Source organism: Dendrobates tinctorius, unplaced genomic scaffold (assembly GCF_039654945.1).
Source record: "Dendrobates tinctorius isolate UK_male_01 unplaced genomic scaffold, ASM3965494v1 ptg000015l, whole genome shotgun sequence".
Classification (NCBI taxonomy): Eukaryota; Metazoa; Chordata; class Amphibia; order Anura; family Dendrobatidae; genus Dendrobates; species Dendrobates tinctorius.
In genome coordinates, this window is record NW_027361683.1 from 9,136,571 (window position 1) to 9,147,804 (window position 11,234).

At 40.7% G+C, this 11,234-nt stretch overlaps 1 protein-coding gene across 2 annotated transcripts in view; it reads right to left on the reverse strand.

Moving 5' to 3' along the window:
- Positions 1–10,742, reverse strand: part of ZC3H12A (zinc finger CCCH-type containing 12A) — a 29,409-nt gene extending 18,667 nt beyond the window's left edge. Inside the window, exons 1-2 of one of the 2 annotated variants that reach the window (XM_073562486.1) lie at positions 10,673–10,742; positions 5,047–5,616 (exon numbers count right to left, since the gene is read on the reverse strand). In XM_073562486.1, the coding sequence (XP_073418587.1) occupies positions 5,047–5,570 (524 nt within the window). In that variant the 5' untranslated portion in view covers positions 5,571–5,616; positions 10,673–10,742. Of the gene's footprint in view, positions 1–5,046; positions 5,617–6,550; positions 6,671–10,672 lie in introns of those variants that run through there. The other variant, XM_073562477.1, reaches the window with a different exon arrangement.
- Between the last annotated feature and the right edge of the window lie 492 nt (positions 10,743–11,234).

The following is an 11,234-nucleotide window of genomic DNA, read 5'->3' on the forward strand; positions in this document are numbered from 1 at the left end:
GTAACCAAGTATTAGGCTGAGGGTGCCAATACTTTTGTCTGGCCCATTTTTGGAGTTTTGCGTGAAATGATCAATGTTTTGCTTTTTGCTTCATTCTCTTTTGTGTTTTTTCATTTAAGACAAATTAAATGAAGATAATAATACCAAAGAATTTGTGTTTGCAATCATTTTCAGGAAGAAACTGAGTATTATCTGACAGAATTGCAGGGGTGTCAATACTTTTGGCCACAACTGTAGATAGATAGATAGAAAAATTGTGCACCATTCTAAATGTAGGTCAATGGGTTTGCAAGTTCTACACTTACGGTCTTCTGAAATAGGGTTGAAAAGCTAACAAAACCCTCTGCAAGGAAATGAATCAGCAGAGTCCTGCTTTCAAACAGCAAAACCAGAGCATTTTTAGCAGTAACAATTTGCATAGAAGTTACACCCAGCCGCAAAAAGCAGATAAATGATGTTGGCTTTACAGAACATTTACTGTCCTCATTGATTAGCATAGAGAAGTAAACCTAGGATAATAGCCCATCAATACATTGCTCATATGAACTCTAGGGGGTCTCAGTGCCTAAAACCCCAATACACCTTTGATGACTGTCAGCCAAATGATGCTTCGGATGATCTGTCGTCTGGCAGCTATCCCGGCTGTTCCTCCCATACCTGATCTGCCAAGCGCTCCTGGGATCTCTCTTAGAAAGCCCTTGCCAGACTTCTACATCAGGCAAGGCAAAAGCATTGGCAGTCTGAAATGGGACATTCTTGATCCTTAAAGGGATTTCCCCAGAACAAAGTACACTTTAAGTAATAAATATTTTTTTTAAATTAATTTCCATAATTGCAAGTGTTAAAAAAATAAAACAAAAATGTTCCAGTGCTGAGATAATCTTATAATGTGTTCCTGCTGTGTGCTGTGTAATGGCTGTGTCTAAACATACAGGAGCATGGTCTGATCATACCACAGCTCCTGGACAGGGGAGGAAAAAAGAGATCGTATATAGTCATTACGGAATGATATCGTAGCTGATTCTGTGAGGTAAAACATTTCCCTGCCTGTTTTTTCAACAATGTTTTATCTCAAAGAAAGAATTCACTGCAATCCTGTACTGTAATATCTGTATTCTCTTTTTTTCTTCCTCCCCTGCCCAGGAGCTGTGGTATGATCAGGCTATGCCCCTGTACGGTCAGACACAGCCTTTACACAGTACACAGCAGGGGCACATTTATAAGATTATCTCAGCACAGGAACATTTTATATAAACACATCACATCCAATTGTGGAATTTATTATTATTCCAATCAATCTATTTATTGAAACGTTGATTAAAATTAACTTTATTCGTGTGAAATTCCCTTTAACTCTCCCAACAGTCATCTGTTCAGAGACCTCATGTACATTTCTGCCAACATTAATCTTGTCTCTATGAAGAGCTTGAAGAGAAACCTGTCACCTCTCCTGAAAGGTCTGATTTACTAAATATGTGTATCCCCCTAAAACCCCCTGGAGCACTTTTCTCATAGTACTCTTATACCACTGTGTTATTGCTCCTAAATAGAGGTGAGGCAAATAGATTCACATTATTTGGTACCACGGACTTGTCAGCAACTTGTGGCCCTCAAAAGGGAGCATTGGTGCTCTTTTGATTAGCCGATCAGGCATGATGTCACAGCTGGGAAAATGCTACGTTAAAATGCAGTACACATTGCTCCCGACTGGCAGCAGCATTCAATGACCTTGCCAATGGACATCTGGGTGTTACCATTTGCCTTGTATTAGAGGTGTGTTCTTGCAAAGTCAGCACTTATTGGACGGTGTCAGAATATATGCGGACACACCCCTAACTGTTAACACCCATTTGTCAATTTATCTGTTAATTTTCTAAGATGAATAACAGAGGAGGGGTACAATGCAGAGTTGTAAGAAAATATACTACAGGAAGAGGACATAGTGGATGTCTGTTTGTATGCTTCAAGTACACAGCTATGAGGGTTTATAATGTTTTTTTAGCATGAAGTACCGTATATACTCATGTATAACCCGAGATTTTCAGCCCATTTTTTTGGGCTGAAAGTCCCCCTCTCGGCTTTTACACGGGTCATATACCTGGGGGTCCTTGGGGGAGGGGGAGCGGGGGTCTCAGAGATCATACTTACCTGTCCTGCCGCGGTCTCTGCAGCCTCTCTTCTCCACTGTCTCCCTTCCTGTCTTCAGCGGTCACATCGTACCGCTCATTACACTCATGAATATGCGCATATTCATAAGTGTAATGAGCGGTACCACATGACCACTGAAGACAGGAAAGGAGACAGTGGAGAAGCGAGGCTGCAGAGACCGCGGCAGGATGGGTGAGTATAGCGATATTCACCCATCCCCGGTCCATCACTGCTCACCGCTGTCTCTGCTGCATCCTGTGTCAGTGACATTTAGGCAGCAGGGGGCGCAGTGACGTGGTTAGTGCGCGCCACCTCTCTGCTGGCTGAACAGTCACTGACACAAGAAGCGTCAGACAGCGGCGATGGACCCAGGATAGGTGAGTATGGCTTTTTTTTTTTTTGCAGCATATGGGGGCATATTCTATGGAGAAGCATATGGGGGCATAGTCTATGGAGCAGCATATGGGGGCATAGTCTATGGAGCAGCATATGGGGGCATAGTCTATGGGGCAGCATATGGGGGGAATAAACTATGGAGAAGCATATGGGGGCACAATCTATGGAGCAGCGTATGGGGCATATTCTATGGAGCAGCATATGGGGGCATGTTCTATGGAGTAGCATATGGGGGCATAGTCTATGGAGCAGCATATGGGGCATAAACTATGGAGAAGCATATGGGGGCATAATCTATGGAGCAGCATATGGGGGCATAATCTATGGAGCAGCATATGGGGCATAAACTGTGGAGCAGCATATGGGGGCATATTCTATGGGACAGCATATGGGGGCATAATCTATGGAGCAGCATATGGGGCATATTCCATGGAGCAGCATATGGGGGCATATTCTATGGAGCAGCATATGGGGGTATAAACTATGGAGCAGCATATGGGGGCATAGTCTATGGATTCCACCCTCAGCTTATACACGAGTCAATAAGTTTTCCCAGTTTTTGTGGCATAATTAGGGGGGGTCGGCTTATACACTGATCGGCTTATACGCTGATCGGCTTATACACAAGTATATACTGTATATTACTGCATTTCAGCTATTAGGAGTGGAAATGCTAAAGTAATTTATCCATCTCAGTTGACTGGAAGGTGTGGAGAAAGCCTTGGCAATGTTGAGCACATATTCTTTCTCTATGTTAGTGTTATTCAGGGTCATTAAACAAAACATTTGTTTCACATGAGTGTAACAGTAATAAAGGAGAATAATAATATCCATGGCAAAACCATACACCATATTTTGTACATCAGCCAGAAGGCATTGTTAAGTCTGTACATGATGTTGTCTTGCAGCCTGGATATATTGCAGTAAGGTTGACATGCTCAAATGACTATTGGCCACTGATTTGGCTTCTGTTCAGGTTACACAAATGTGTGAAATGTAAGATTCATTGTCATATTTGTCAGTATTGTGATGGTCAGATGCTTGTAATAACTGGACAGTTATTAGTTTGCTTCTTGTATGCAGCATCATTTTGATGAGCAAACGCTATGGCTATGTTCACACTTCCGTTAGGAAATTCTGTTTGTTGTTTATAGGAACAGACAAATGAATTTAATGTCCAAAATGGGTTGCAGAGGCTCCCCCATGATTATTATGTTGGGATCCTTCTGGGCTCCTTTAGGTGTCAATTTTTGGAACAGAAGAGAAAGTCCTGCATCTTGTGCTATTTCTTCCATTCAAAAAACTGACACATAATGGAACCTGTAGTAATGAAATGAGTAGGTGGCACGTCCAACAAATTAGAGTTAGCTTTAGACGTGTACTACTGTAGTTCCTCTGGAGCCAACCACTTAGCTCCTGTAGACCAATAGTAGACAGAGTGAAGGAACAGCACACCAAAAGGCACGTGGAGATGCGTCAAATAGGTGTGACACACCGCAGGTCTTGATATAGTTGGATCCTTGTTTGGGGGAAGCCCTTTCCGCACCCTGAATCCCTTTGTCCTATATATATTAAGCATAGCCTATACAGCTGATGAAGGGCTTTTCACTCAAAATGTTATGTAAAATTTTGCTTACTGTGGTGTAACTAATGGATATGAAATACTGTCAATAAATCCTATTCGTAGCATCTCCAAGTGCCTTGAGGTGTGAGGTTCCTTACCTCTGTCTACATAACAGAACACAAACATACACCATATTCATGTATGGGGCCCCTTAGCTTCTGTTTATGTCAGGTAAGTAATGGATCCATTTTTTACATTAATTCAATTATCTGTTCCTAAAAATGGAAAATAGAAGAGGAATGTCCGAGTGTGGTCACAGCAGTAGTCCTGTGGAAGATGTCCCTGCCTGTTCTTCTTCCTTTGTATTGTCAATAACAATGCACTGTACCATGGGAAAAATATTGATAACTATGTGGATACATCACAGCAAAGAAACTTTAACACCTCAATATTATATGTAGAGTATAGTTTTTAGTGCCTAGGCAAGTTGCTGGTGTGTGCACAGTAAAGGTGTATGAGAAATAAAATATTTCATAGTGTCAATTAAACGATTGCTAAAGTAATACATGTCTGCACAGATTCCTTCAGAGTAAGGAATTGTAATTGCTTGTGTCTCTGGCTAATAATATGGGTTTACCATGTAAGATAATGGAACATAAGATAAAGTGTTTACCAATCACTAAACCTGTATGTGATGGAGATAAGAAAGACAGGTTTTTTTTTACCTCTTGGATATGAATAATGAATATTTTATTTCTTGACAGCATGCAGGGATCTTGAAAATGATAAGCTAAACCTCAAAAAACTGCAATACCTTTTCAATACTTCAAAAGCCATTATTTATGAAGAGAGACAGTATTAGAGTAAACTTCAATGCTGTTCGCAATAAAGTTTGGGTACACCTTGCTGTGGGGATCTGAAGAAAGGGAAAAACAAACCTCATTGCCACGTTGCTTCCATCAACAACAATTGGCCGTAGGTTGGTACTATCGTTGTCCTCTGTTGAAGATGTGGTTGGCGATGCGCCTGAGCCTCCTCGTGGGACTAGAACAGCATCACTTGGCTCCTCTGGTACAACCTCCTTTTCTGGATTACCTCTATGTTTTACTAGCTCTCCTAGAACAGTATTTATGTCTGCATTCACACCAAGATTCTGCAGGGTGGTATGGATTTCTCCAGAAGAATAGCCTAGCTTCCGGAAAAAGTCTACTTTCATCCGCATCTCGGATGGGTCTGCAACATCTGGAAAACTGGACTTTTCTGATGACCAGTCACTTCTTGTGCCTTGGAGAGAATGTCCTCTGGGTGGCATATTGTTTATACTCCGAAATCCTGAATCATAAGAGTCTTCGAATTTTACTGCACTGTCACCCTTCAAAGAGTCATTCTTCTTTAGGTTGTTGGGATCAGTCCTGCTCGGAACATCCAAACAAGGATTGAGATCAAAAGGAAGGCTATCCATTTTTTGAGTTCTCAGTCTAGTATGCTGTGATGACCTCCAGTTTTAACTGCAAGCAGAACATAAATCATTAACTAAGGTTAACTTCTATTAACTGCACCTTTTAAACCTGTCTTTCTCATCTTAAATAGCTCAAGAACTTTCCACTAAAGCCACTGATAAATGACATCATTATTAATGCAGACCTGTAGCTGGTTAATATTTCAGGAAACGTGTGCTACAGTAATGCTGATATAAGTATCGATTTACAAAGCTTGGTCATAAAAGAAAGCAAAAACCTTATTTCATAGACATCCAAATGAGAATATTATTGCTTATTCTGAAACCTAAATGGGATCTTACATTTATTAACTTTTAATATGCCAGGTAAAAATGTTAGAAAATGACACTACTGGTCTTCTAATAGCTTAGACAATCAGAATTCCCTCAATGAAAACATTCAGGCACCGTTCACTGTAAAGATCTTCAATCTGGAGGTCCATAACAATATTTTTTTTTTACATGCTTAAATTATATATTAGCAAAAAATTTTTTATACTAACTGCAATATTAAAGGTATTTAAAAAAGGTGACATCATGAATGTTGTTCTACATCTTTGCTTTCAAATTCATAAAAATGTGGTTAGACTTCTGCTTTTTATCCTGTTTATTATACTCAATAATATAGTTATGAGAAAAGTAAGAAGAAGTAGAACATTAGGCAAGATCAGGTGGGGGTTGAGCAATCTTCCTGTAAATGAGACCATGTCACCAATCTGAACACGTAAGGAATGGGTATTTCACAAAAAATACAAGTCTCGTGTATGTAGGTAGAACATACTATCTGCAGATACATACACAGATACATGATGAGGATGGGGTTAAACAGCAAGGCAAGGAAAGAGTACTTTACTTGTTATAAGTCGCATTATTATACCACTTTCAGCCGAATGTGAGTTAGTAGAAGAAGTAAATGTATAGAGAGAAGAATCTATATAGCTTACCAGAAGATTCACAACAGACAAGCAACATAGAAGAGTTGGTAAAGCTTAGGGTCTGAGACTTGCAGTGCAGGCCGGCCTGTGACATTTCGACTCTGTGTTTTATGTAACAGGAAGCTAGAGTACAGTCAGTCGGGCGTGTACAGTGGGTGGTAATGACATAGCTGGATCCGGTGATTTAAAGATACATTCACTCAATTGTATGGCTCAGATGTCAAACAGCCCATTAATGATGTGTTATACCTCTGTCCAACGTCAGTATCTCCGATGACTAGAAAGCTCAATACTAAACATTCCGTGTGTATATGGGAGTTGTAATAATATACCAGGGTTAGTATGGAAAATGTAACCTGCTGCACATATAAAATCTGCGTGACACCCATCACGCTCGGTGTTTGTGTCGTGTTTGTCCTGGATACATTGTTATATTGGGCTGCATATTTATAGTCGCTTCATTGTAGCATTACGATGTCAACCTGTCCTTCCAGGTCTGACTACCTTTTACACACAGATATAGTTTTCATTTCCTTGTTCCCCATTCTGCACACTAAAAGACTTCATGTAGAAAAAGCCTCCAATAAGGATTTTTTCCATTTAAAGAAAAAAGTATCACAATAGTTTTTAATACATTTTATAAAGCGGAAACCAATTTTTCTCTATTGAAAATATTTAGGAGTTTTTCAAGGCAGCACACAATATAGATGTAGGCTCCCTATCACAAGGCAGAGAGGACAGTGTTGACTCTTCTTGTTTTTGCAGTTTGGCTTCTTTCACATGTCGGTTTTGGCAAATGATGGCAGTTTCTCAAGCTTCTTCTAAAAGTCAATGAAAAAATAAGACGTGACATGTCTATGTTTTTTTTTGGGGGGGGGGGACTCAAACATGTGAGTAACCCTATAAATTATAATGGGTTTGTATTCTATGTGAAAAACTCATACTTAAAAAATGGACGTCTGAGACGATACTGCTAGTAAAGCTCCAATTGCAGAAGCATAATGGTGCCTTGCAATGTGTAGACGTTGGTTCTTAGCACAGTAGGGCTAGGGTTATATGTGGTTTTGGCGGTGAAGTTTGCTGATTTTCAAGCAGGATGCAAGGATGATCTTTCTGAAGTCTACCACAAAAATCTATCTTTCCTGCCTAAAGTTGCACTTACACTGCACAATTACAGTGCCTAGGAATGCTCGTTTCCTGATAATTGTGCAGTCTAAGCAGGCTGCTGGCCAACGAACGGGCAAGCAAAATGCTAGGTCATCAGGTGAATTGATCTATTGGTTTGCACATCACTATTGTAAGCAGCACATCCTCCTCTGTAATCAGGACTCGTGCTGCCGAGAACAATAGCACCTTATGCACACTGAACGATATGATACAGACTGCTCCGTGCACATCTGAACCATGATTGGCCTGCATAAACTGGCTATTAAATGACTACCGGCTGGCAAACATATTGCTGCTAGGCGGTCGTTTAACACTGTGTATGCCAAAGGTAAATGCACCCTTAAGGGATAATTAGGTAGTTACACTTCAAAATAATTGTGAACTAGTGTTATAAACACTCTGTTCACAATTACCTTGCCATATGAACAGGTGGAAATCACCCGATGAGCAGAATAAACAATTGTCGTTTTCAGCGGTGCATCCTCCCATTTAAGCTGGTCTCGCACTGCCGTGAACTATGGCAGCTTATGCGCACTGAGCGATCTAGTGGAGATCACTTACGCACATTGTTTACTGTGATCTGCCTGTCAAAACAGGCATTAAAATGACCACCCATCAGTAAAGGTTTACCAATCAATTGTCGCATCTTGCTGCCGGTCAGTCTATATAAATGTATCCTTAGTCTCTATTGGAATTTATATGTACAAATAGGTGCTGAATGAACATGTTTCTTTAGCAGACAATAGCTGTCAGCTAAGCACTAGAGATGAGCGACTTTGCCTTTTTTTTCGGGTCGAGTCGGGTTTCACGAAACCCGACTTTCGCAAAAGTCGGGTCGAACAAAATCGGCCGATTATTGTGAAATGTCGAAGTCCGACTGAAACATGAAACCCAATGTAAGTCAATGGGGAAGAAAAGTCGGCAGTGAATGGAGGACTGGAAACACACCTAGAGTGCCCATTTTAATGCCAAAAACATCAATTCTTATTCCTTAAGCTTGTCAACCTTAATTTACTTTATAATAATAGTTAGGCATTGAAAACTGGGGGTTATTTGGCTAAAGTTGTGGGGGGGTAGTGCTGGCTCCAGATTTTCATGGGCCCAGGGCCAAAGAGTGTCACTGGGCTCCTTTAACACATGACAATCACTTGCATGCCCTTCTCAAAGATGGTGGTGACCGCTGCCTATGTCATCGCGTTGCCCACAGTGTGCGTCCTCCATCATTGGCTGAAAAAGGGCGCTGGAAGCATCTTATGAAACGCAACTTTGGCGCCATGGTCGCCGACCTCGTGGCCGACCTCACGCTATGGTCGGGTTTTGTTTCATGAAACCCGACTTTTGCGAAAGTCAGCGACTTTTGAAATTGACCGACCCGTTTCGCTCAACTCTACTAAGCACACCATAACCATGCCTGTTACAGACTGTCTAGAGCTGATGTCATTATCATTAATTGCATAGTTTCACTTTAACATCTGCTCTTTTGTTGAATTTATCAAGTATTTGACTTATAGCAAATGCAATTAGAGCCTCTTTAAGGGGTTCACCACCTAAAGATAATCCTTAACTATATGTCCTTTTAGAACATATGGCCTTTATACAGAGGGGTCTCTTGGTTAGGAGTCCCTCTATACATCAAAGCAAGTATTAGTGAATCCTGATCATCTTAAAGGGGTTGTCCGACCTTAGGCTACCAGTCTAGAGTAACTCCTCACAGTGTGCAGTGCGCATGATGTGAGGACTCACAAGTCTGAAGTTACTCCTCACAGTGTGCAGTGCACATGATGTGAGGACTCACAAGTCTGGAGTCACTCCTCACAGTGTGCAGCGCACATGATGTGAGGACTCACAAGTTTGAAGTCACTCCTCACAATGTGCAGTGCACATGATGTGAGGACTCACAAGTCTGAAGTCACTCATCACAGAGTACAGTGCGCATGATGTGAGGACTCACAAGTCTGGAGTCACTCCTCACAGTGTGCAGTGCGCATGATGTGAGGACTCACAAGTCTGAAGTCACTCCTCAGACTGCAGTGCCGTTAAATCACCATTTTTTTTTCTTTGTAGGACAGTCTAATTAAATACTATGTGTGCGTCAGGAAGCCTTACGTAGGCTTCTGTCTTTGGCAGTTTATCTGCAGTTTGCTTAGTAAAGAAGCAAGGTGGGTCACGTACTCTGACCCCAAGCAGTGACAACTGTTCACAACCTGTCAATCAATCACAAACCTCACCCTACACTGAAGGAGAGCTAATCTCCAGCACTGTGTATTTAGATAGCATTAATTATATTAGTGAAAGCTTCCAATACAATGAACCTCAGGTGGAGCAGTCAGCTATGGAGCACAGTATATACTGCAGCTACCCTCCATTAAAATCCAATAATTCCTACAGAACGTTCACTTTTCTGTATATGGCAACATAGGAGGAGAGTGTACAAGGCCTATTTCTATGTGATGGGCTGCCTAAAACCTGGCATACGCCAGAGTGCCCTACCAAAGTGGGATCAACAGCTGATATTACATTTATTCTGAAATTTGATAATTTTACTATGCATTTTTTTACACTGTAATGGAGACAAGTGCTAAACTATATAAAAAAGAAGTGCAAACAATGCAAAATATGTGCAAATGTCCAGTACCATCAGGAAAAAATGAACTTGGTGCTCCAAATTGTGCCATATAAATCTTTTATATATATGATCATTCTACCAATAACATTATTGATAGTAGGATGACATTATAATACTAATATTAATATTAATACTATAAATTAAAAACAGTCGTCACTTCCCCCTCACACATAATGCTACTGTTCAGGGCACAGCAGGACTTCAGAAGAATATGCCCTCCCGAAGCTGTGTTATATAGTCAGTGTTTAGTCACAGGCTTTCCTGAGGGCTTTCCCAGCTCACACAGGCTCCACATTGCCATCACTGGGAAGAGTGAAGAATGAAGCAGTTGTACTCACATTGGTTTCTCGGAGCAGTGTACAGTCAGGGAGGGACACATTGCTCTGCTCTCTCCTCAGTGACAAGTAGAGACACTTGTGCTGCTCTTTATACCTGTCGGGGAGGCACTCACACCTGATTGTAGGATTCCCTTCCGCTTCTATTGGTTTTCCTGCTTGCTGACTGAAGAGTAGATAGAAGGTGCCTCGCTTTAAAAGCAATGCCAAATTATTTAATCCCTAGGGACCTAGCCAAAGTTGACCTTAATGACCAAGCCAAATTTTACAATTCTGACCAGTGTCATTTTATGAAGTACTAACTCTGGAACGATTCAATGAATCCCGGTGATTGAGAGAATTATTTTGTAACATATTGTACTTCGCGATAGTGGTAAAATTTCTTCAATATGACTTGAGTTTATTTATGAAAAAAACCCCAGAAATTTGGCAAAAATTTAGAAAATTTCACAACTTTGAAATTTTTAATTATTATTCCCTTAAATCGGAGTTATCTCACACAAAATAGTTAATAAATAACATTTCCCACATGTCTACTTTACATCAGTACAGTTTTGGAAACATA